The sequence below is a fragment of the Saccopteryx bilineata genome, chromosome 8 (genome assembly GCF_036850765.1).
Source record: "Saccopteryx bilineata isolate mSacBil1 chromosome 8, mSacBil1_pri_phased_curated, whole genome shotgun sequence".
NCBI lineage: Eukaryota > Metazoa > Chordata > Mammalia > Chiroptera > Emballonuridae > Saccopteryx > Saccopteryx bilineata.
In genome coordinates, this window is record NC_089497.1 from 63906179 (window position 1) to 63933589 (window position 27411).

General features: G+C 38.8%; 1 protein-coding gene across 4 annotated transcripts in view; it reads right to left on the bottom strand.

The window, feature by feature from the left end:
• Positions 1-27411, bottom strand: part of TP63 (tumor protein p63) — a 253158-nt gene that overhangs the window by 3938 nt on the left and 221809 nt on the right. For 2 of the 4 annotated variants that reach the window (XM_066241192.1, XM_066241189.1), the window contains 8 exons: positions 26381-26496; positions 25302-25411; positions 24530-24666; positions 21917-21999; positions 18892-19028; positions 5765-5922; positions 3488-3632; positions 2069-2162 (listed from right to left, as the gene is read on the bottom strand). In XM_066241192.1, coding sequence (XP_066097289.1) covers positions 2069-2162; positions 3488-3632; positions 5765-5922; positions 18892-19028; positions 21917-21999; positions 24530-24666; positions 25302-25411; positions 26381-26496 — 980 coding nt within the window. Of the gene's footprint in view, positions 1-2068; positions 2163-3487; positions 3633-5764; positions 5923-11721; positions 13011-18891; positions 19029-21916; positions 22000-24529; positions 24667-25301; positions 25412-26380; positions 26497-27411 lie in introns of those variants that run through there. The other 2 variants (XM_066241190.1, XM_066241191.1) reach the window with 2 other exon arrangements.

The window sequence follows — 27411 nt, forward strand, 5'->3', positions numbered from 1 at the left end:
CTTGGAGTCAGAAGACCTTGACATAGATTCTTCTGTCACCAACTGGCTCTAGACCTTCATCAAATCACTTATTCTCTATTGGCTTCTATTGGTAAAATGGAATACAATTATTTTTTAGGCCATTGTGAACTCATGTAGATGTGGATATACGTGAAAGTATTTTGCAAATTATAAAGCATACTATATAAGTCTTAACCATTTATATTATTACTGTTGTGTTATTATTAACCCATCCTTACACCTTAGAGGGGATACTTATGAAAACTTCCAAAATTAGTGATATTTTTTTGTCAGGAAGGGATGCCAAATAACAGACTGATATTGAGAGATAAGTTGAAAAGAGGTGTCTATTTCCAGTAATGAGATGAAAACGCTGAGGTGAGGATGCAGATATTAGATAGCTTCCCAATCTTTCCCAATTTGGAAATCTGCAGTATGAGTCCTCCAATTTCCTATTCTAGCGGAAGAATACATTATAGAGAAGGTGATCCATTAATAGATATGTGAGCATAGTTCTTTACGCTTCTGACACTCCCAGTGAGTCCAAGACTCTTTATAAACTAGGCTCTATTAATTTGTATGGCTCTCCAAATAGACTTGAACTAATAACTGACAGGTAAGAAAGCTGTGGCCCAGATACTGGCACAAGACCTAGCCAACACTAGCAGAGATATGCTCATGACAAACATCTTCAGATCATAATAGCCAAGGAAACAACTTGACACACACCCATAGGAGGGACAAATGAGCAAATAGAAGGTATAACTTTAAAAATACAGGAAAGAGACACACTTCAAGTTCCATCATGTAGGGCTCTCACACACAGGGTGACTCTGTTGTCTTGAGTAGATGGGTGTCATTCTAAAATTATCTAAATCCTGTCAGAACTAACACCAAAAGCTTTCTCTATAGTTTTCACCATCAGGGAGCAGCAGTCAGAGCTGGCTTATGAGGTGGGGAGGGGTGGGGATAGGGGCAGCACAGCATATACTTGTCACCACAGGGCTGGGGCATTCTCATGCTGCAAGGGCATCTCTGGCATCGGTGCTCGAGGAGAGGGAAAGAGGTTCCAACTACAGAAGCACAAGCAGAGGCAGAGGCAGAAAGGATCTTCTTCCACCAGTCCCAAAGGACCTCTGGAAGCTGGTAGACAGGATAGTAAACCCCAAAAAGAGCAGCATAAAGGGCAGCCTGGGAGGAGAGTCAGAGTCCCTTAAACCAGAACAATACAAGTTCCCACATGAGCAATAGTTCAGGAAGTGGTATAGGAAGCAAGAAATGTCCCCTCACATCCAGATTGCTCCAGAATACAAACCAAAAAATATAAAAGCCAGAAGAGAGAGATCTGGAACCCAATTTGATTAATTGAGTCCCAGAGAGGCAAAGAGATAACCATAAATTTGCATTGCTACTAAAAAGGAGAGTTGGGACTTAAACTCATGACCAGTGATCTTTTCCAATGATCAGGGACATCTGAGCCCTATTCTGATAGAATTGAAACTGAATGACATATGCTTCTCACTGAGAGGTGCAGCTGAATTCCCTCAAGGTCTTACTTTAAGGAAAGGCAGAAAAGGCCAGTCAATGGAGTTAAAGACCAGAAGCTTTCACCTCAGGGTTCTATTCTTGATTCTGTTATCAACTCATCATGGCAACTTTAAAAAAAAGTCTCTCCATGTCTTAAAGTGAGAATAATATCACCTTCTTCCTGCAATCCTCCCTGTGATCTTATACCAATTAATGAGAACATCCAAAAAAAAGTTCTCTAAATAGAGATTATACTTTTCTTGAAATTAGGAATTAGTTCTCCTCTTTTCCACTCTGTATATAATATGAATGCAATTAATTAATCAGATAAGCTGAGGAAGATTGATTGCTAAGATTCTTATATGTATAGGCTGAGGTATGGGAATCTTTCTAATATGGTTATGGATTCCATCTTAATTGAGGATTGAGGATATGACAAGAACAAAGTTTAAAACGAGGGGAATTGAACTACAAGGTGCATGTCACCAGAGGGAGGAAATGAAGAAACAGAACTCAAGAGAAAAGTCTAACAGTTACTTACATCCATGGAGTAATGCTCAATCTGATAGATGGTGGTCAGCCCCTGGGTCGTGAAATAGTCCAGACATGATGAACAGCCCAACCTCGCTAAGAAACTGCAGAGGGAGGAGGGAAGAGGTAGGAGGAAACAGAAAAAGAAAGTTCACCCCAACTGCATTGGCATTGGCAAGATAAAGGAAAACCCAACATTTTGCCCTGGGATGCCCTACAGAGGAGACTGGGGGGTCAATCAAATATATGTGGTCCTTGGATTGGAGATTTGGGGATTATTAGTGACTTGAACATTAGGTCTATAAAAATTAAAATCAACTATGAGGATTCCTGCGTAGCAGCAATTTTCAAATGGTGGTTGAATTCTAAGGGGCTCTATATAGTGTCTTAGGAGCCATTGCAGGAGGTGAAAGGAAGGGATCCAGCAGTCGGGTTCTTAGTCCTGGCTCTTCAATTTAAAAAAAAGTGCATCTCTACTTTAATCGTTTCATATTTGAGGGTTGTGAGAATGAAACTTGTCCTTAGGATAGGTTCATGAGACTAAGATAAATTATAGGCCAATATACTGTGAAGTCATTAATGCTTTTTGATTTATGTCCTCTTAAGAATAGAGATTCCTTCCTTCTTGGTGCTGGTCTAGACTGATGATGTCACAGAGGCAGACGCTGGTTGGGATAAGCTATGCATTTTGCCATCCCTCTGACTGATGCTGCTAGTTTTATTGCACCAGTCACATGGAGATTGATACCCATTATTCCAGCAACCAAATGAAAAAAACATTCTGCACATGAAGCAGGGACAGACAATGTTCTCTGGGCATGAGACTTGAGATTTGGGTGCCTACACTTGCTTCTGTAGGCTTTGTGCATTTATCTCTTCTTGCTATCTGAACTCCTTTGCCTCGAGTGTGACCATTCCCACATAGCAAAGCAGCAGAGGCCATCAGGTCTTTAAAAGTCCCTGTCATTTTTGCTAACATGAAAACCCTTTTATGGGCATGCAACTTCAAAATAATTATCCTATGGTGGCTGAGAGTTATGAGGCCTAAAGAGCAGAAAAGGGAGCAAGATAGCAAGTTTACTACCCTTTTGGGAACCCCAGCCCTGGGCACCAATTTGAAGGCCACAACTGATAGCATAAAAATGTGAGGGAGGAGGTAGGGAGCAAGTGAAGATGGGGGAACAAGCATGAAAAATGACATGCCCATAAACTCACATTTTCACTTTCCCCCATGTCGATTATACAGTAGTGATGTTCTTTGATTAAACACTTCTGACCACTCCAAAGATCAGAGATCATAGTAGCTGAACTTCAAGCACTGGGCTGCTTTCTTTCTTTCCAACTGTGTTGTTAACTTTGGACAGTGTCCACCCTCCACCACCCAGAGATGCTTAGGACAGGCCCCCAGGGGCACCTGCTGTGGACTCACCTGACAAGGCTGCAATCTGTGGGGTACGGAGGTGGGGGGGTACAGTGGGAGGTGGATGGCATGGAGAGTGGGGGAGGGAGGGCCTGGGTGGGGCTGAGTCCATTCATGTCTCCAGGCATTGGCATGTGGGTGCCCATCATAGGAACTGAACAGAAGCAGGAGGAACAGAGAGGGTTACTGCCATCATCATACACCAGCATCCCAGTGGTCCACCTTGCCTGGTTTAATGTACCTAATCTACAAGGCTTCCTTTTCAGTCTTATCTCTTTCACTATACCCCTTCAAACACCCTACATCTCATTGATCAAACTAAAACCTAATTACATACCTCCTGACCTTTGTATAATCTCTTAGGGCAATCTCTTCCCACTTCTTTCTTTACTTCTAATGCTCTATCTAATTGCTCATTACTCCTGATGTTAGTCTTTCCTTCGTATTTGCCTTCATGGGTTGTACTTCTGTCTCCCTTGCTAGATTAACCTCCTCAGACATGGAGATGAGACCTTGCAGCATTCTAGCTCCCCATCAATCCTAGCATAGTGCCTGACACTGAGCAGATGCATGTATAAATGAACAAATCTGTGAATGAGAGACTGAATATTTATTTGGGAATAGGAGGATTGACTGTATTATTTGTATAGAACCACAAACTTAATGAGGAAAAGTGCAATTAAAAATTCTGGCTCTTTCTAAATGTTCATTTCATAATTGTATTTGGGAACACCATCAGCACACTTTTTTTTTTTTAACCATTCACTTCTAGAGAAGAAAAGCTTAATATCAATATTTATGAAACAAATTTTGCCTTCAGGTTCAAAAAAAGAGTAAAGCAACATATCTACAAAAAACTGAATGTAATTTGCTTCTACTTTAGTGACTAGTGCTATGCCAAAGGGAAATGATCCCTGCCACCAGCTAGCCAGCTAAAGAGCACAGGACTATCAGGTCCCATCGGCTTCCTCTCTGACGTTCCTGATGACAGCAAAGGAAACTTGTGAAGTATAAATAAGAAAGAGTAGGCAAATTATGTTACACAAAGGTGAAGGATCATTATCATTACCACTATTTTTGTCACCCCTCTGAATACTTGAGGACTCTAAGATCTCATAAGAAAGAAAATAAAGGAAAAAGTAAATGGTTAGTTTTCCTTTTACTGTCAAGGGGTCAGGTTTTGAGTCTTAGGTTGAATTTATCCCTAGAGAGGGAGCAGTCTGGCCCTAATGTCTTTTTCCTACACCAGATGGTCATACCACATACACTTCTTGCTCATTGACATCTGAACATGTGCCGTCAGACCATAGAGAATCCCAATTCTACCCTCCTTTCACTTTATTAGGAAAACCGAGACTCTTCAAGGAAACACTGAAAATATAAATTTAAGGGTGAGTTTATGAAGGATTTTTAAATATCCTGTTTTAAGAGGGTGGCTACAGGATACACATATACCTAGTATTCAGGATCCTGTATCCCTAAGGATATTACAAAACCGTCTGCATTTTTACCATCCTTTTTTTTTTTTTCTTTCAAGTTTGGGCATCCACTTTGCTAGATTTACTTCTAGTGAACAAATTAATTATATTTACAACAAAGCTATATACCAATCATCATCTTCTCAGAGGCCCAAATCTCACTCTGTTTCTTCTAGTTATACTTAGTTGTTATAAGGAGTCTGTGTGTATGTAAGTAAAAAGAAAACTCCTTTCCCTATGGCAATTTATTAATGACTGTGAATGGAACAGAGTAGAAAAGTTGAAAAAGCTAAGATTTCAGGGACTCAGAATCATGTAATGTTAAATGTGCAGAGCAATGATTTTATGAATGGAAAGCTGAGCATGAGAGCAGAGAGGTGTCCTGTCTGTAGTTAAGTAGCTAATATTACAGCAGAGTTCAGGCTATAATCTATTTCTCTAGATGTTAAGTCCACCACACCATGCTACTTCCACATGTAGGATGTATTTCCCTTTGATTATCTCAAAGGATGTAAGAAATGAGGCTTCATCCATGACAAGAATGAACTGTTTTTACACAGAAATCCTTATTCCTACCAAAGAAACAGCCGTCTTCATCTCTACCACTGTGCTTTGTGATAAACCACACACCTCAAAAATGAGAAAATGTTTACCGTGAGAAACTGAAGCCACTCAGACTGAATCTGTTCTGTCCCACTGTGCCTCTCACTTAGCTTAAGAGCAAGCCTTTCCCCCACCCAGAGCAGAGTCCTTCTCTAACACTAGCTGCGTGGGTCCTTCAGCTGTCGCTTAAGGGGGATGCTCTTACTGTTGGCTCCCATGCCATCAGGAATGGTGGTGGGAGTGAGGGCGTTGCGCTGCTGAGGGTTGATAAGCTGGCTCACGGAAGGCAGCTTGTTCATGCTGTTCATTTTGTTCAGAGGTGGGGAGCTGTTACCATATGAAGACTGAGACTGCATCGAGGTCCTGAGAACACAAACATTGGATCGGTGATGAGCACGGGACACTGAAGAGAGGGACTGGTTATTTCCAACAGGTCTCAGATTAAAACATGGCCTTAGATTGTACAGTTGCAAAACTATTCCTCCAGGATTGATGACAAGAAGTTATCTGCATTTCTATCTGAGAATTCTTTCTGACTAGGAGAGATCACAATGCCATCATTAAATAATATTTTTCTTGAATGCAGAGAGTACAAAGTTGAATACCTTTCTAAAGTATCTCCTTTGTGAGAGGGAGAGTAATTGCACCCTCTTTTTTTCTTTATCAGTTTCTCCATCCTTTGCCTTCTCTTGCTTGCCAACTTAAACACGTTTAAAAATCAGTAAGGGAAAAGAACAGAGTGAAAACTCAAAGGCTTATAAAAGATATGGAGATGCCAAGTTCAAATGGCAGTGGAGGCATTTCATTTTTAGCTTCCTCGGCCACTTGTCATATGCAGAAAATAACTGCAAAACCAACCAATTAAACAGTAGGTTGCCAACAGACCTTGTTTTCAGGCAGAAGCCTCAACATGGAAACATGCTTTGTTAGCTTAGATGTTTATTGGCCATAAAATAACCATTTGGAATAACAATAGCCTCTGTACATAGGAGAACTCTGGAACCCAAAAAGTGCTTTGTTGACCTTCTACAAGTCTCCTAGGAGATAAAAAAGAATGTTTTCCATTCAATGAAACTTCAATTTGGAGATTTTCTAGAACTGGTTTGTCATACTATGTACTAAATTACATAAGATATTTCCGACTCAACTTCCATTCCTGACTTTTTCTTTGAATATAGAACTAGTGATGCCTACTAGAATCAGGGTAGGATACAAAGTCAAAAATAAAAGTTTAAGTCTTCCTCCAGCATATATTAGGAAGCTATAGCTCCCTGTGCAAATTAATAAACATCTTTGTCTTTGTTCTCATAGAAAAATTATATAAACTAGATACATACACACTTACTGCAGGAATTAGATTTTAGAGGTAGGAAACCTATACGAGGTGGTTGCATCTTTGAGAAGCTCATAGAGTAGTGGATACATAGGTATTATAATACAACCTACCTTGTAGGTCTGTAATGAGAATGGAAAAACATAAGATGAAGAACCTTATAGACCAGGTGGCATTAACAGTCAGTAATTATTGTGACCATAGAATAAAGATTGGACTTTGAATGTGTTTTTAACCATTGCTGGGAAAAGCTCTCCTTTTAGACTGATCAACAAAATGCACTATTGTGTTCCTGTTTGTCTCTTCCCTCCCTGCTGCAGCCACTTGTATATTAGGGGAGAGAGAAAATATATTTTTCAGTTTTATTTGCATAAATACAAGTGTGTGTGTGTGTGTGTGTGTGTATATATATATCTGTTTGTGTGTCTCTGTGTATACATATACACACAAACACAAACTATTTATATAAAATACAAATTTTGAAAGCTCTATAAATAAACTCAGTTTTCAAACAAACGTAGTTTAATAATGTTTGAAAACATAATAAAAACTGGTTCTAGCATTTGAGTGCTACTATAGCACACTTGATCTTTGAAGCTGCCACATTATTCTTCATAATTCACAAAACAGGGATGGCCCCATTCCATAGCACTGAAAAACCACAGCTAGTCGAATTCAAACAATATGCTATATACATATTTCCATAAATTTGCATGGAAATTAACATACACTTAAAATTCAGCTGCATTTTACCATTACTGCCTTTAAGGTAGAAGGGCATTGATTTTTCTCTTTAAACCTCCTCAAGATCTTACAATTATAGACAGATCTGTGTTGTATAAATAGGTGTTTATATAATAAGCTCTCTTAATTGTAAGATACTTCAGGTTACCAAGCTCTCCTTTTTATTTTCTAAAAGATTCTGACATCCCAGTGGAGGAGACATGGTATGGCAGGGCAGAGATAGGCAGAAATTATTATGCCTATTTATACAGATAGGTAAATATAAGTCTCTAAAAAAATGTGCTGTAGTCACATATTGGCAAATGATGAGTAGAGAGAGGCCTCCTGGTTCCTAGTTCAAAAATTGTTTGTTTGTTTATTTTATTTCATTCTGTGGTACCTTCCAGAAATAAGATAGTGGTGTGAAATAGGTTACAGAATCAAGAAATGGATAAAGTCCTAAGAGAAAAGTGGTAAACTGAGATAGAGCAGGGAGCAAGGGATGGCGTCAAGAGAGCCCCCAGCTATCATCAAATTTAGCCCATCATGTGTGAGAGTCAGCACATTCGGGTCTAGTTAGAGACATCTGTAAGTCCACATCCCAGTGCAGGAAAGCACAAGCAAAGTGGCCATGAAGTGTGTTGCCGAGTGCTTCTTCTTCTAGCCTTGTCCACCACAAATTACCCACAGTGCCTGTTGCCCAGACTCCTGAGGCAACTTAGTTCTGTGTGACCTAAAGAGACCTCTACCTGTCTCTCCCATCCCCCGAATCAGTCAAATATACAAGAGCTGATGGAAGCATTACTTGAACCATTAAAGTCCACCATTAGGCAAATAAAGTATATTTAAAAGCTTTGCATTTCCCCTGGACCCACAGTTATAATAAATGCCTTCTTCCAAAATCCTGTAACAATTCTTTTTTCCCTTTTCCTTTGTGGTCTTTATTTTTGATCATTTTATTACAAGCCACCTAAACTATTTTTGAGGAAAGTTAGTCAGAAACCACCGATGAAAAAAGAAGGAATTAGAAATTTGGGGTCAACCAAAACATCTGGGTTCACCTTCTAGATCTGACACAAATTAATTTACTTTGTTATGCAACTCTCGAGTTTCATTTTCTTCATCTGCAGAAGAGCCATTATATTCACTATAGAAGAGTTGCTATGAAGATTAGATTATGTAAGAGCCCTGGACATTGTCTTACAATGTGTAGGTGCTCGAGAAACATCGGTTAACTTTACTCTTCCCCACAGCCTTAAATGTTTAAAACTCTAGTGCAGCGGTTCTCAACCTGTGGGTCGCGACCCCAGCGGGGTCCCCCGCTGTGGGTTTGGCCCCCGCTGGGGTTGCGACCCACAGGTTGAGAACCACTGCTCCAGTGTTTGATTAAGAGAATAAAAGTACAAATTTAAGAATTAGTAAGAAGTAGCAAAAATTCTTGATTGTGGAAATCTATAAATTAGGGTGGTGGATGAATGGAAATAAGAGAGTCTAAAAATGTCAGAAATTCTGAATGCCTGTACCTTAATGTAGAAGTGAGTATTAAAGCCACACAGTGAGCCTGACCAGGTGGTGGCACAGTGGATAGAGCGTCGGACTGGGATGCCGAGGACCCAGGTTCGAGACCCTGAGATTGCCAGCTTGAACACGGGCTCATCTGGTTTGAACAAAAGCTCACCAGCTTGGACCCAAGATTGCCCCCTTGAGCAGGGAGTTACTAGGTCTGCTGAAGGCCCGTGGTCAAGACACGTGTGCGAAAGCAATCAATGAACAACTAGGGTGTTGCAATGTGCAATGAGAAACTAATGATTGATGCTTCTCATCTCTCCATGCCTGTCTGTCTGTCCCTGTCTATTCCTCTCTCTGACTCTCTCTCTATCTCTGTAAAAAAAAAAAAAAAAAAAAAAAAGCCACACGGTGAAAGGTCAGAGTATTCTGGGTTTTTGTTCTTTACAAATATAATGTCACAGTCCTAGTCCTTGAGTAAACAATTCCAAGGATTGATGATAAATCTAAAAAGATAAAAATGTATTTAAGGATAACAGGACCTGTGCCATTACAGTTTTCTTACCTCCCCCTCCCACTAAATCAAATCAAAACAAAACAGAAAACAAAAAAATAAAAATGTAGCTCTTCTCAAAAAAATAACAAGGTGTAGCCCTCAGGTTGTTTTTTATAGAGGCATACTAGATTTTTCTAGCAATTCAATATAACAGAAATTTAAGGAGGCAGGTTTCAAATATTTCTAGATTTGTGGAGATATCCTGGTCAAGTCAAGTCCCAGTTCTTAATTCTGACAACAGGTTTCTGCATACATTGCTAAGAATTCTTTTTAGTATCTCAGAACTATGAGAGACATTTAGATCATCTAGGATTTGAAAGCATATTTCCTGATTTCAAGTCTAATGACTATCTAGGTTATAGAGAGTCAAAGTTCTTGGGAAGACATAACTGTTACCTTTATCACCTTACTGGAGATGCCTAGACTTTTACCAAAGGATTCCTTCTTTTGCCTTAAATCATCCATTGCTAATTAAAAAGCAAGTCTTCATTATAATTTGGTGATATCTAAGAATGAACTTATTTCACCAAACCAGTCTTGTAGTACAAATCTGTGAGGGGAAAGGAATATTGAACCAGAGAAAGAAACATCCTTGCTATGAGGAAGGTCATAAAAAGAGAAGACATGAACCATCAGAAAAGAATTGTTTCTCCTTTAAATTTTGTCCAGTACTGCCTTGCTTATAACCTTTTTCTCTATCTGAGGAATCTTGCTTCTAAATACAAAGGGCAGCATTTAATCTCAAGACAGATCAACCATAACTGTAAAATATTTTCCATGAGTTCAAATGTGTGCATTTATATAAAAGTCATTGTAAACACATCAAAAACTTACATAAAAATAGGGTGAAAGAAAAAAAAAACTTCTGGAGCAAAAGCAAATGTTTAAGAACTCAACATACTCTTTAACCCTTTGTGAGATTTGTAAATCAAATTATTAGATTAATTAAAAACACTTTGTAAGTGTAACAAGATCATCTGATTTTACTAACATACTTTTATCTTAAACATAAAGATGTTTTTTTCTTAAATATTTTATAAGCTACTAAATTAATTATTATTATTTAGAATAATTGTTTTTTAAGCTTTTAAAAATAATTATTCAAAGATGGGAATATATTTTTTCTTAAAAAAGCATTGGACAACAGCTTCAACTAAAATTTCTGGATGAATATTTGCTAATGCCTCTGTCACAGAAGTAAAATTATTTAATGGTTTTGGATTTGTTTTAAATTCCGTTTGGTAAGTTTAGCAACTTAAGATATAACTCAGCCCTGGCCAGTTGGCTCAGTGGTAGAGTGTTGGCCTGGTGTGTGGATGTCCCAGGTTTGATTCCCAGTCAGAGCACACAGGAGAGGCAACCATCTGCTTCTCCACTGGCCTTTTCTCCTCCTGAAGCCATGGCTTGATGGTTCAAGCAAGTTGGCCCCAGGTGTTGATGATGATTTCCTGGCCTCTGCCTCAGGCGCTAAAAATAGCTCGGTTGGAATAATGGCTCAGATGGACAGAGAATTGTCCTTTGGGGGCTTGCTGGGTGGATCCTGGTTGGGATGCATGTGGGAATCTGTCTGCCATCCCTCCTCTCAATAATAATAATAAAAAATTAAAAATAAAGATGTAACTCAAGACTTGCTCAGAGATGTAAACAAATGATACTATACTATAGTGTGTGTTTCTTTACGATGAAACACACAGCACTTAAGTATATTTCCAAGTTAGTGTAGGCATTGCAATTTAGGATTGATGATTTTCACACAAGATATCTTAAATAAAATCAGGAAATATTGAGTGTAAACAGAATTAAAGTAATTCTTCTATTATTCTTTTTCTTTAGATTTACACATGGTAGGTACTTCAAACACTACATGAAAATATTCTAATATTTAAGAAATCTTTTAAAAAGAGAGACAGAAAAGAAAAAAACTGCAAGATAAACCAAGATGCAAAAGTTTATTGAAAATTAAAATCACACATCCATAAAGCAACAGCCTCAATAACAAGAAATCATTTTTGTGGTGACACAGAATCAAGAGCTGGTGACCTGGTATAGGGAGAAGAGGGAGAGAGGAGATTCTTCCAGTCTTAATACTGTTTTTGTAGCACATGTTTTTAAAATGGAAAGGAATAGATTCTCTCAACTCTTTGAAAAAAAAAGCCATCAACTCTTTCTATCTTTAATTTTTAGGCCAAGAGTGTTGGTTTCAACATGTCTGCCTGGACATCCCATAAATAAAACATAGATAGGCTCCTAGGCAAAGGAGTGTGAGCAGTGTCAGCAGTACGACTAGTGTCATATAGTATGATTGGAGGAAAAGGAGTGCCAATCAAACACTGATCATGGATTTGGTGAGAGGATGTTGAATTTCACTGTGGGCATTGAGGAATACTATATAACTACCTGGAACACTATTACCGGGTGGTTTTACCTCCTATTAAAAAGACAATATAGGTTTACCTGCCTTGGTGTCTTAACAACAGATTTGAGGGTTAAAGCTCTCGAGTTTCTAGGAGCAAGGAAGGACTATAGTAGATGCCGATACAGAACAGCAAGAGTGGGATCTGACATACTTTAATGAACTTTCTACCTACATATGGGGCGAGGGTACCAATAATGCAAGCTCTCAAAAAGAATGAAAGAACATCCTCCCACACTGGCACCGGCAACTGAAGGCAATTATCGCCTCTCTGCCCAACAGTACACTTGACACCTTAGTTTACTATTTGCAATATTACTGCATGACCAGCATTAAAATGTTCTGAATGAATCTCAGTCACCTACTTATGCACAGACAATAACAACTTTTTTTCTCCTTTTCTTAAAAAGACATCTTAAGTTTGAGACCTGCTCAAAAGCTTCTTTATGAGTCTTAGAAACACAACAGAAGGCAACAAAAAAGGGTTCTAACAAACATATTAATGCCCCTTCCCAACTGAGCTCCTCCCTCCCAAGAAACAACACAAAAGCTCACAAACACAGGTGTTCCTGACTGATCAACACTAGATCTAAAGATACAGAATCTGCAGGAAATGTCCTTTCTTGTAAAGGTTTGAGTCCCTTCAGAGATTTTCTCACTAGTGGCTGTGTGCCTTTGAGCAGTTGTCTCTCTGAGCCAAAGTGTCTTCAAGTCCTGCTTACAAGGGCCGGATACAAACACAAACACACAAACGCACACATGGAAACACAATAAACGCACAGATTCAAAATACAAAGAAGGGGCTCTATGGGTACACTGATCGGTTTGGGGGGTTGGAATGTCTAAAGAAGACGTCAGATTGTTTTGGAGTTTCTCTCCGGGGCTCCACAAGCTCATTCCTGAAGCAGGCTGAAAGGAGACTGCAGAGAGGAACCAGAGAAAACAAAAGGTGAAAGCTTAGGACTTCATATATTCAAATCAACTGAACACAGAAACACATCCTCCTACATTCATGATCATAGGATAGATAGAATAGAATGCCCAGAAAGCTACTTTTGCTCCTTCCTCTTTATTTTCTTTTAAAAATTAGAGATAACGTCTCAAGATTTTTATGAGAAAGAAATGAAATAAGGTGTTGGTAATTAACCAGAAGGATCTGAATCACTTATAAATTTTTTAAAAAAAAACATTTTCCTGGATCCCTTCTAAGATTAGACTGGGGTTTTAACAAGCTCCAAAGTGATTCAGGTGAGGAATACTGAGACAAGATAAGTCAAGGTGCTTAGCATAGTGCTTGGTATATTGGACTCGATTAATTGAAAAGGGAAATATAGAGTCAAGAATTAATCTTTTTGAAAAATGTCATCTGCCCAATTAAGGTACCTCATTACTGTTTCTCTCTAGCCTAACTATGAAAAATGAAGAAATATGATCTTATCAGTCTAGAGGCTGCGTCATCATGCATTCGTAAAGGATTATTAATGAGCATTTGAATGTGCCCAGATTGAGATGGATAAATATCTTAATCCTTCAGTCACAAACTTGGCCTATTAATGCACATATCAAACACATGAAAGCAACTTTTGCATAATTAAGAAATCAATTATGCTACAAAGATGCCAGGAACAAATCTCTTTATTTTGCTAAAGGTTGTGCAACCCCCTCAACTGTTTGGAAATTGTTTCCCAACTGGCTTTTAAATTACATTTGGTTACTCATTGCAAAGGAACAAAGCCATTTTTACTTGGTTAGGGCTAGGATTCAGTAAACCATCTGACCAGCCAGAACTGGGATCATCTGAAAAAATATGCCAGAATACAAATTAGTCAAGAAGTAATTTACTTAAACTAAAAAACTATAACTTTGACTACTTGTTTGTATATTAAACCTGGGGCTTCTTGTGGAGCAAGGTGTGAGTGAGACAACATGCAGAAATCATGTTTTAGTTATGATAAGAATCATGGGGGTTCAAACTATGAGACCTAGAACTGAGATCATTTTTGCAGTGAGATGTATGAGTTTAGGAAAGTGATCTAATCTATCTAAATTTAATCGATTGGAGATTTTTTTTTCCTCATTACCAATTCAGAGCTAATCTCTGCCTTGATAACTTCCTAACATAGCGGTAAACTTCAAAAATAACACTGCAAACTGTAAAAAGCTTGTGCACTGCTAGGACCCATCTGGTTGAACTGCAAGGAATCGCCAGTATTCCTCTGTTTTTAATGTATGAAAATGGCAATTTCAAACAAATATTCTGGAAATGTGGAAGATTTCTAAGTCAAATTTAGAAATGTGATGTTAAAAATATCTAGCATTGATATTTCCTGGAATCGAGAGTATAGACCATCTCTACATTGATGGTCCTAAAAATATTTCTTGCTTCATTTTCAGATACATGAATATAAGGAAAAATTATTGCCATTATTTAAGAAAAACATAGTAAAATGAGCTCAAAGATATAGGATTTTACAGTGAAACCACAAGGATAAGTACCAACGGACTGATACAGAGACAGAAAAATGCAAATAGGTGTTTGCTTTTGTCTTATCATTACCATTTTTTTAACTAATAAAGCAGACCAGAACATTGCAAAGAGTTATATCTTTTATATCTGATTCTCATCTTAACTTTATTATGAATTGGCCATAAAAGCACAGATGTAACTCATTAGGCCTCAGTTTCCTGATCTGTGATACGAAGGTGTTAGAACTATTGTCTTTAGTACCGTGCTCTACTCTGACATTCTCTGACCTGTGTTACTAGTGAGCCACAACCATCAAGTGATCATAATGAAAAGAAAACACTAAGGGCTCCTCAGTAGATCACATATTTATATTAAAATTAAAATGAGTTCAATTCTGTAGAAACTCAAAAATAATTTTCCATGGGAAATCAAGGGATAGGCAAAGCAAAATTTTAACAGTGATGTTGGCCTCAGATCAGGATGGAAGCCAAAGAGAAAAAACTACAGAAAAAAAAGAAAAAAACGTATTGGTCTAAAGCCCACAAAACAGACAATTGCTAAAATGGTCTCTAGCGGTCTCTGTAAAGCTATCTTAAAATATATGAAGGTAAGGCATCTAGTTCAAAAACGGGTCCAGTTTTCCTCCTACTAGATTCTGGCCTCTATGAAAACATAACTCCCATGTCTATTCCAATGTGAGTAAATCAACTAAAATTATATTTATTTATAAGTGATTAAAAAGACCTACTTACACTTCTTGTAACAATTTGATTCACAAACACTCCTTCATAAAGCCTATGATCATGAAGGTAACGGGGAAGGGATTTTTGAAAAAGGAAAACCATGCACAAATGAAAATCAAGCAGAGAGAAACACACAGTGAGTATCTAATAGAAGTAATTAAACTGCAAATATGTTATTGCCACCCTGTAGAAAGTGTATTCCCTTTCCACTAATTTTCTTCCTACTACAAGGAAAAGCACAAAATTGATTCCTTACCAGCATAAGCTTGGTACTATGTTTTTGAAAAGAAAATCACAGGCTATTGTAAGGATTTTCAAGCTGACTTATGCTTTTCAAATGATTGGCTGGGAACTAGATTTCTGTTTTGCTTTGTCTAGTTATTCATGCTCTTTCTGGGAGATGTGCATGAAAATAAAAGAGCTGAAAAAGCTCAGCTGAAGAATACAGCAACTGGAGAATTTATATAGATGCACATCAGTCATTGAGAGCCATGTATGTATAATGTAACAAAGACAAAATTAGACCAAATGTCTATATTTTGCAAAGATTTCATTTGGCAGTCTGTTAGATTTCCATGCACAAGTTATCACTTCTGAAGTTAGCTCTTTTAAGACTGAGACAACCACTCAAAAACATGCAATGATACTTGAAATGGACACCCCAGGTAGTTACGAGGTTATCATTCTTCACTACGTATCTGTGGCCACACATGCAAAAAAAGTGATGTCTCTACAACCTTTTGGGCTTTTAAAACAACACAATTTTAAAATGCATTTTCTTCTTTGATGAAATAGATTGTTTTATGAAATAAGAATTGGTGAATAATTTCCCCTTAAACCAGTGCCAGCCAGTCAGACAATAAGTATTGAATAACTGATCCTCTGGAGTCAACAGGCAATGTATTCTTATGTATGTCATGTAAACAAACTCAAATAGCACATGTCCTTGACTGACTGAGGTAGATCCTCCCGGCTTATAGTCTCTAAACACCAACCTATTCCCCTCATTGGATGACCTAGAGAAGCTGTTTAAAACTGTTCTAATTTATACAATGCTGAGAATAAATTTCCAGAGCTTTCTTAAAATTCAAAAGGTGTCCGGTTATGAATTTCTTATTACATTGGAAACCTATGGGAAAGCAGGAACTCCACCTTTCTCATGTTTATCCTTAATGCTGTCATGCAACAGATCTCCACTGAGCATTTGTCATATAAATTAACTCAACTATTCCAGCTTTAGCTGATAATGGGGCTGCATCATTAACCATATTTCAAGTCTGGATGGGCATGCCTAACCTTCTGGAACAAAAAGAATCTTTAGTAAAGGCTGCTGTTTTGTTAGATACTATACCTTAAAAGTCACTTTAATATTTCCTAAAAACCTTTTAATACCTCTCTAATATAGCACATATATAATAATTTTTAATTATTCCGATTAAAAGCTCTGATCCTCAAGAAGCAATGAAGATCCACTCATTTATCTAGAACAAGGCCTGCAAAACACAGTGAGTGTATTTTTTACAAATTTGCCCCTCAGGTAAAGAATGTGTTTTTTTTGTTTTTTTTTTTTTTTTTAATTTTACATTTTTAAAAGGCAGGCATATTCACAAGAAGACTATTTCACATTGTGAAAGTATATGCATTTGAAGTTTCAGTGGCCATAAAGTAAAGCTTTGCTGTAACAGCCACTCTCATTTCTCTCCACAGTGGCTGTTGTAGCATCTGTGCTTCAAGCGCAGAACTGGGTAGCTTCAGGAGACCACACAGACCAGCAAGCCTACCATATTTACTACCGGCGCATTCAGAAGAAAAAAGAAGTGCCAGCTCTAAGCTAGATGGTCGGATATTTTAAAGCACAATATTTACCTAGAAAAAAGATAGAAAAGAGGATCACAGAGCAACTAGGTCAGCATGATATATTATGTGTCATTTTTCTGAGGTCATTTTGGCTGAGCCAAATATTTCCAGAATGAACAGGAGACAATTTGGGAGAGTTTGTTAATACCATGCCATGTGTATCTTGGGAAGGCTCTTATGTAAGTAATGTCACAAGTCTGTTTCTTTCATCTCTGTTGTATGATTTTATAAGAACTAAATCAGTTTTACACTTGAGTGTGCTAACATATTTCTATCTGATGACCTAAAGAATCGATAGGATTGGCAATGGAATTTTGTCTGCAACTTTGAGTTCTAATTTTCCTTTGGAATATACCATGTTCCCAAGGAACCTTGTGATTAACCTTTCCACTCAGCCTCACTGAAAATCATAAAATTATAATTTGCAAAACTTTCATGCTAAAAGTAAATTGTGAGATCCCATCCAGGCAAAAGGTTCTTAAATACTCAGGAGTCTAAAGTCCTTTAAAGAAAGAGCATACCCCTTCTATACTTCTTTTGTCCACTTTACTCCTCGTAGTCAAAAAGGTTTAGGGGATGCCTTTTGACTATGGGAGATGCAGTCCAATATCTTCAACTTCATTTATGTTGATTAAAAAATAATGAGTCCTCTTTATTATTCTTTCCATAACTATGTCTTTATAGTAGTTAATAACATATCAGAAAAAAGACATTATTTATTGTTCATTTATATCTTTACTGTAAAAGGCAATTTTTGTCTTAGGCAAGATTGATTTGGCATCATTTCTTTTTGCCTGAAGAGTAAAGTCAAATGTTTGAATTACTCAAGTGGGCCTAAAACATATACATTTTACATATAGCTACAGAGACTTTGGCAATACTTCCAGTATAGACACAGTATCTTAATTAAGCTAACAAGTGATTATTCTTAACCACAGAGGGCTAAATATATATAAGCCGAGTCCTGATCCATCAACTTTCTTTCCTTTTATAAGAACTATTGTATTTTACTTAGACATAAAACAATTAACATCATCAAAGATTCAAGAGTCAAGGTAAAAATTAATATACAAAAGGCTGTATGTATATGTGGCTCTAAAATCTGGCCCAATTTATTCAAAAATATATTATTTGCAGATCACCTAAACAGGGATGCTAAAACATGACAGTAAGATGCTACTTTGCTCTTCTACATGCAGACATTTTTCCAAGGAGCATGCACTAGTCTCAAAATCCTTCCAAACAGCATTCAAGGGAGTCATTTATGGTAAAACTATGTGCTCTCCCTACTCTACAATGGTTTTCTCAAATGTGGCTTGTGTGCATCCCAGGAGAGGTACAATATAACCCATTGGGATGAGGAAATATTACATGCTTTTAAATATATAATTTATTATTTGAATAGAATGAGTACTCAAAATTCTGATATGGATAGATGTGTATGAACTAGGGTAGAGAGAAAAGAACTAACTCTTATTGTGTGTCTCTTTGTAATTCAGTGAAAATAATTTGGATTCAATTTCAGAACACAGGTGGAACTTCTCAAAGGGAAAGTTATGATAAGAAACCTAGAAAAGTGTCGAGACTGAGAAAAGAGAAAGGTGTTCCACACTAGCTCATCTGAACTTATTATGTCTTGCTGTCTCACCACCCCATCTTCTGCATCACCCACCAATCACCCTGATATGACAATCACTCCTAATGCCTCCTAAAATGACACATGGACACACTCACTGTTTTTGAAGTAAATGCTGGTGTTGCTGCTGCTGCTGCTGCCTGTATGTTTCAATTGTGTGCTGAGGAAGGTACTGCATGAGTTCCAAGGACTCTTTGATCTTCAACAGCATTTCGTATGTCTCACGGCCCCTCACCTAGGTAACCGGGCAGAAAAAGAAAATAAAAAAATGAAATCCAGAACCGGGACAGTCAATCCTCATTCTTCATGGATTCTGTGTTAATGAATTTGCTTACTTGCTAACATGTGTTTGTGACATAGAAATCAACACACTGTAACACTGGGTGGTTATTTGCAGACATGAGCAGAGTGAGAAAAAGTTTGAGTTGCCTATGCATGTCCCAGCTGAGGTTGAACAAGACAATGCTCTGCCTTCTTGTTTTAGTGCTCATGCTTTGAACAAGGTCTTTTCCAGGTTTTGTTGAATGCCACATTTCCCACAATTTTTTGTTGGTGAATTTGCTGTTTAAACTGGTCCCCGAGCATAGTGCTAAAGTGCTGTCTAGTGTCTTGAGTATAAGAAGGCTGTGATGTGCTTTATGGAGAAACTGCAGGTTAGATAAGCTTCATTTGAGCATGATTATAGTGCTGTTAACTGTGAGGTCAATGTTAATGAGTCAACAGTATATATCAAATTAAGTGCCTTGCCCTACCCAGTTAGCTCAGCTGGTTAGCGTATCAGGCCAATACCAAGGTTGCGGGTTCAGTCCCTGGTCAGGGCACATATGAAAATCAACCAATGAATGCATAAAACAACAAATCAATGTTTCTTTTATTTACTCTAAAATTAAAAAAAAATTAAATTAGCAGAAACACATGAAATAGACTATGTACTGATCAGTTGCTGAAAGCGCTATGACCAGAGGCTCACAGAAACTTAATCCTTTATTTCCCGTAGGAGAAATGGTTCAGTATTTGCTTGCATAGTTTTGCCGTGACTTTATAAAGCATCATTATCACAAACAATGAAGATTACCTGTAACTGCCTCTGGAAGGTCACAAGTTTTTAGCTGGGGTAAAATATGTTTCTCCAAGAGAGTCTCTTAAAAGCTTTAAAAGTATGAGCAGGGGCAGGACTGGAGTGAGGCCAGTGGGGCTCGTCAGGTACTTGCAGCCCCACTGAGGGTGAGTAAGTGCCTAATTCAGTTTTGTACTCTAGGCACTTCACTTGCCTCTCCCCAGTCCGCTCCCTGAATATGAGAGCCAGGATTTGTCAGAATTCAGAAAGATTGTCTCAGTCTTTTGTTGGTTAACTCCTACTCAGCCAGCTCTGGGATCACCTGCTCTGAGAAGATTATTACGTGACATTATACCTATTTGTCTCCTCACTAGAAGTCAGGCTCTCTGAAGGTAAAAATTTTACCCTAAATGCTTGAGTCTAACATATTTGCCACACAACAAACGCCAATCAAACTCATATTGAGTTTTTTTTTTTCTTCACACACTTTGGTTTAATTTTATGTTTCAAATACAGTTGATATACAATATTATATTAGTTTCAGGTGTACAATGTAGTGATTAGACATTCATATATCTTACATAGTGATCATCCTAAGAAGTTTTATACCCATCTGACACTGCACATAATTATTATAGTATACATTCCTGTGACTGTCCTTGGAACTGGCATTTTGTGCTTCTTAATCTTTTTCACTTTTTTCACTCAGCGTCCTAATCACCCATCTCGCCACACCCCAATTCGATGACCATTTATCTGTTCTCTGTATTTTACTTTTTTGAGTCAGTCTGTTTGTTTAGTCACTTATTTTGCTTTTTAAATTTCACATATAAGTGAAATCAGTACGTTTGACTAATTCTTCACTAAACATATGATGTAACTGACTACAGGGTACCTCCTTCACCAGTACAAACAGAACTTCCATTGAAAATGAGATTTTCAGGTGATTCCTCTGTCAACAGCTAAAACACAACATACCATATTTTTTTGTTTTATTTTCGGATTACAGGTGATACTGTAACAAAATGGGTTGAAATTGGGTGAAACTAGTTACACTCAGATTTCTTTCTTTTTTCTTCTTCTTCTTGTTTATAGAAATAATTTAACAGTCAGCCCTCCATATCCCTGGGATTCACTTCAATGGATTCAACCAATGTTGGATGGAAAACAGCATTTTGGATCTGTGGTTGGGAATCCACAGATGTGGAAGGTGGACTCCATGCATTGCTCTGTGCCGTTTTACATAAGGGATGTGAGAATCTGTGGATTTTGTTATATGTGGTTGAGGTTTAACTTAAAATTCACAGGTCAGAGTCTATACGGAGCCTGAGAAACATGACAATGAGTATCTTCGCTACCTCCCTATTTGATTGTTCTACCAGCAAGCAGTCTATTTCCCTGCTGGTCAGGGAAGGCACACCCAAACCTGGTGAATTGCTGTAGCTTCAGCCCCAGGGTGGCAGCTCCCAGTCAGGTCTCACTTGCTTGCCTGTGTCTCGTGTCAGTTTAGATGGCATCAAGGGTTATACTAGTTATCAAAACTTTGCTGCCACTCTAGCTGGCAAAGACCTATGGAAATAAGATCTTGACAAACTGCAACCATAGACTAAAACAGGTCTCTTTATAGCAATCTTGAGAGCACTGATGTTTCTTGTAGGAAAGAAAACAGTCAATTCTCTACAAATGTATGATTGAATTTGTGAACTCATTTTTGACAAAATTTTAGTCGTAAATTGGTTTAGACGTGTTGTCCAGGATGATCTTATCATTCTTAAATACTGAGGTACTAATTCATTTTAAATATTTGGCAAAGAAAAATTCTATTAGGAGAGTAGTGTTGACTGGGTGAGTAGTAAGCAGAGGAGCCCACATAATTTATCCCAAAACTATGGAGAGAAGGGATTATTTCCTGATCATTCAAAAAAATTATTTTCACTGTTTACCTCTTTAGTGCCATCACCCTTTTCCCTTTTCTCAGTTTCACAAATAATGAGAAAATGACCATAGAGTAAAAGTTTATTCAAAGAAGGTAAAAAAGCAGTTGCAAATACCCAAAGGAGACTCACTGGTAAGTATAACAGCTCATCATCTGGGGATCTTCGTTTCTTAATGGATGTCATCTGGATGCCATGTGTGTTCTGACGAAAAGCTGGTGGAGGAAAAATGCAAGCTTCATCCTGGGAACATTTCTGAAGCAATAATACATTTACTAAACAGACAATAGCACCAGAAACTCCTATGAGATTAGAGTTCCTAGTTTAAGCATCCATTTAATTGGTGACAATTGCTTTTACATTAAGTGCAAATCTTATGACAATGAGGTGGGGGGGTAAGTGAGGCAAAATCAGTGGAGGCAGGAATTTGGGGACACTGAGAAACAGCCTGTGGCTGAGGAGCTGCAGGAATCTCTGTGTCTTACCAGCCTGTGTCTGTTAACAGCTATTAAAGAAAGGTGGTTCGTGCCCACCCAGGGACGCGGGCTCAGTGTTGCCTGACCTGTGGTGGCGCAGTGGATAAAGCGTCAACCTGGAAACACTGAGGTTGCCGGTTCAAAACCCTGGCTTGCCTGGTCAAGGCACATATGGGAGTTGATGCTTCCTGCTCCTCCCCCTTCTCTCTCTCTCTCTCTCTCCCTCCCTCTCTAAAATGAATTAAAAAAACCAAAAACCATGAAACTACTGTTTACTTAAATGTTCAACAAATGAAATACCTTAAGCCCTGGCTGGTTGGCTCAGCGGTAGAGCGTCGGCCTAGCGTGCGGAGGACCCGGGTTCGATTCCCGGCCAGGGCACACGGGAGAAGCGCCCATTTGCTTCTCCACCCCTCCGCCGCGCTTTCCTCTCTGTCTCTCTCTTCCCCTCCCGCAGCCAAGGCTCCATTGGAGCAAAGATGGCCCGGGCGCTGGGGATGGCTCTGTGGCCTCTGCCTCAGGCGCTGGAGTGGCTCTGGTCGCAACATGGCGACGCCCAGGATGGGCAGAGCATCGCCCCCTGGTGGGCAGAGTGTCGCCCCATGGTGGGCGTGCCGGGTGGATCCCGGTCGGGCGCATGCGGGAGTCTGTCTGACTGTCTCTCCCTGTTTCCAGCTTCAGAAAAATGAAAAAAAAAAAAAAAATAAAGAAAGGAAGATGAATTGGTTTTGTGCTTTATTTTTCAGGTTATTGATCTTCTGAGGTGGTAAATGTGTGTGGTAGAGGTCGTCTTGCCAATGTATCCAGCCCTGTGTGTTTATCCTTCCCGTGTTAATTTCTGACCAGCAGGCTCACTGTCCACGACCTCCATTTTCTCTTCAGTTAAATGATTAAATTAAGCTCATAAATTCCTGTGATTTCAAAAATTAGAAACTACATCCAGGATCCAGGGTATAATAGATCCTTCCACTAAAGTTTAGATAATTTATTCTTACTGATACTCATTAATTTGTAAGCAATTGTGGTGCTCAGGAAAGAATATAGAAACTAGGCCACAAGGAAGACTAAAGAACAAAATTAGGGTAGAAATATAATTATATTTATATTACATTGTTATATTTAAAATTAATTTACAGAATTCATATCATATGTATATATAAATGATATATAGGACCTGTTGAGGAATAATCAGAAAGAGCCCAACACGAAGGGCAAATCATAATGCAAAGTTAGAAGTTGATGGTGATCAGTTGTCATAACAGTCTGAGGTTCTCCTATTAAACACAGGACAACTTTTATTTCTTCTGGACACTAATTGGTAATGAAATTACCACAGTTTTTCATGAAACAAATTGCAGTGTGGTGTACTATACAGTATTTGTTGTAGTGATATCAGACTTATATTAGACACCTTCTAGGATCAAATCTCACAGTTAGAAGAACATGTGTACCAGTGGTTTGCACCCCCTGTTAGCTGGTGGGCTAGGCCACTGAGGGGTACACCTCAGGGGTGGCTACAAGTGGAGCACAGGGCCACAGACCACCCTCAGAGCCTGCCCCTCTGCTTTCGTCGGTTTTTCACTGTTAGTTTCTTGAAATATTTCATTTTTGAGAAAGCTTTTTTCTGCTTAACAACATAAGCTTGAAAACAACTGACCCAAATCATTAGCCTCAGTAGTGATACGGTGATTAAAGACTCAATGTAAAGACTCATTGAAACCCAGATCTGTATATTCTCCAATGGGGATTTACCAAGTGTGGTCTTAAATCTCTCGATCCCTGTAGACCATGAGGTTGGCCAATGCATCTTCAGCCCTCGTGCTCAGTAACAGAAAGATACACTGATGCCAATGGGCTAAGATACTGATTCTCAAACTTTGGCTAGCATGAGAGTTACCTGGAGGGCTTATTAAACACAGATGGCTGAGCCTCAAACCCAGGGTTTCTGATTCAGCAAGTCTGGAACCTAAAAATTTGTATTTCTCCCCAGTTTCCAGATGATGTTGATGATACTAGTCTGAGAGTCACAGTTTGAGGACTAAGAAATCCTCAGAATGACTATTTCTTTTTGTCCATCTGTAATGCACACCTCAAGTCCATTTGAACACCTCCAGCAACAGGAGAGCCATCCTTACTGGCTCTGGAACCTCAAGTCACACTTGCCCATAGAGACCTTTGGTCCTAGTGTACAACTTCTCAAATATCACCCCCTAGCCCCTACATCTGGGTAAGACTCCACCCGATGCCATTGGCCACTACAGCTACTTACGGCGCTTCGTACCATCACCATTCTTTGTGCTGTCCGAGACCTGCTGCTTTCGGATGCTGTCTTCATCGGCCTTCCTGTCCCTCCCTGGACAGGCACAGATCCGGGCCTCAAAGCAGCGCCGGCCCAGGACTTGCCCACTAGGAATTAGAGAAGAGGGGAGGAAAGGGTCAAATGAATAGAATTTTAAAAGTCCTCATTTCCACTGCTGCTCATCCCCTGTCCACTGCCACCACCAGCTCAGTCATGAGATGTAACCCAAATCACTTGGCAGAACACAAAAGTGCTTACATGCCTCGAGCAATATTAGTAAATGACATTCCATTTGTTCTGCATACAACCTCCAAGCCATTAGCTAAACAGCTGTCTTTAGCTACATATTTTGAAGGAAACTTAAATTAAGCCCGTGGATGTCTCTGGATAAAACCCCCATAGGCAGCCCAGACTTACTCAAAGGAACTGTTAAATGCCTTGGGGGCCACATGAAAACAAACACTGTCTAATCAGAAACTATTCTAGTTAAATGTCAAGAATTCAGGTATGAAGTGACTTGCATGCCTTCCCTCTTTTTTCCCCTCTGTTTGCCCACCCTGTTTTGTCTCCACTTTCTTAGATCTTTTATGTAACTATTTGCAGCAAGGATTTAAAACACAAAGGATAAAATCAAGGGTTGCTCTCCACTGTACATGCAGAAGTAATGATAAAGCAAACACAATTTCACTTTGCCCTCAGCCCATGGTTTTTGCAGAATGACAACACTGCATATGCCACTTACTCTCTGGTTTCCAGAGTAACAATAATTAAAATTGGACGACGGTTCATCCCTCCAACACAACTGCTGTTACACATGAAATTGTACAAGACTGTCGTGAATTCAGTGCCAACCTGAACATGAGAGAAAAAGAGTATTTGTTAACAATAATTTGATCTAATGTTCCTCCTTCTCAGTTCTTCCCTCTATTTAAACAACTCTGCTTCTGATGAGGTGATAGTGTTTTTTCTAGGAAGACAAGCTCTCAAACCCCTTGTAGTTCCTGTCTGCGAAGCTAAAAGTAATGTTTGCAACACTACATTAGGGGAGATAGGCCTTTGAAAAGGATCACTTTTGGCCCAATTCATTTGCAAATATATATAATTACCCAATTCAAACATAGGTCATTCCATATATGAATATATCTCTATAAAGGGAGAGCTGAAAACATTACCAAAAATAGCAGCAATGCTCCAGGGCTATTTTCCCTATGTTAGAACAGTATAACATAGATTTGAAGATATGCTTTCATAAATAACACTCTGGAGCTCAAAAGGACCTCAGAATTAGGTTGTTTCATCCAATGTGCTCATTTATGGATGAGGCAACTGAAGTCCTGAGAGAAGCGGTCACAGTTGAAGGTTCACTCAGCAAGCCAGCAACAAAACTCTGGTCTCCCCATGCCAGTGTTCTGCTTTTCTAATCTGGCACCTGTTCATTCCAACTTCAGCTAAGAGATCCCACTCAGGGTCTTTATCTGCAGTGTGAGAAGCCTTGCTTCCAGTATTAATACACATTCACTACCACTTCGATTGCCAGTTAAATTTTCTGGATAAGAAAAAGTCATGTATTAATACAACTGAAACTTCAATATTATCAGCCTTTAAGATGGGAACATCGACACAGAGCCAAGTTACCTAGCTAATTTAGTATAAATTTAGTAGTTTTGAAGGAGATACAGAAGCAATGTGTGGAGAAGGAGAGGAGATACAAATAAAGTTGCATATCTGATAACAAGGACTAAGACAGAAATAGGTGATTGAAACACCCTTTATCACTGAAATGAACCCTCTCCCAACTGAGCCCAATTCTTATCTTTATACCTGGGGTGGCTCATAAGGTACCAGCACACTCTGTCTTCCTGTGATGGGGTCTTCTACATATTGGGCATGGCTGTTCCCTTCCACTCGAATCAAGTGACTAGGAGGGGCAATTTGTCCTGCAGAACAGAGAAGGATAAAATAGTTAGTTCTTCATCCTTAAAATAAAGAAGACTAAATGAAACAGCACAGACAGAATGTTAGTGGACAAACATGATTTAATAGAAGAAATATATATCCTCGGAAAAAGGAAAAGGTCCTGTGGCAAATACCTAATACATGCAGGTGTTACAATCTTTGTAGCAACAGAAAGGATTGGGACACTCATATATATTTAAGGGAACAGTTCTATATTTCTGGTGCTTAACGTTAATAATTCAAGATTTTAGAGAACTCTATGAATACGACTCTGACTGGATCCATAGAGGAGATTTTGCTAGTTTATGAAAAATAGAAGGGGAAAAAACAAATTAACTTAAAAAATCAGTTTGAGAGATAGCGTTTAAAAATTGACTAGCAGCCCTGGCCGGTTGGCTCAGTGGTAGAGCGTCAGCCTGGTGTGCGGGAGTCCCGGGTTCGATTCCTGGCCAGGGCACACAGGAGAAGTGCCCATTTGCTTCTCCACCCCTCCCCCTCTCCTTCCTCTCTGTTTCTCTCTTCCCCTCCCGCAGCCAAGGCTCCATTGGAGCAAAGTTGTCCCAGGCGCTGAGGATGGCTCTGTGGCCTCTGCCTCAGGTGCTAGAATGGCTCTGATTGTGGCAGAGCGATGCCACAGATGGGCAGAGCATCGCCCCCTGGTGGGCATGCCGGATGGATCCCGGTTGGGTGCATGCGGGAGTCTGTCTGACTGCCTCCCTGTTTCCAACTTCAGAAAAATACAAAAAAAAAAAATTGACTAGCAAAAATACTAAACAAAAGGCAACAGATGACAAGGACATCATGTTCCCTTTGTCTATTATTTTCTCCATGTTAAATCTCCAACTTTAGAACTTCCTTGGGTCATAAAGATAAAAAAACTTACTAATTTTATTGTA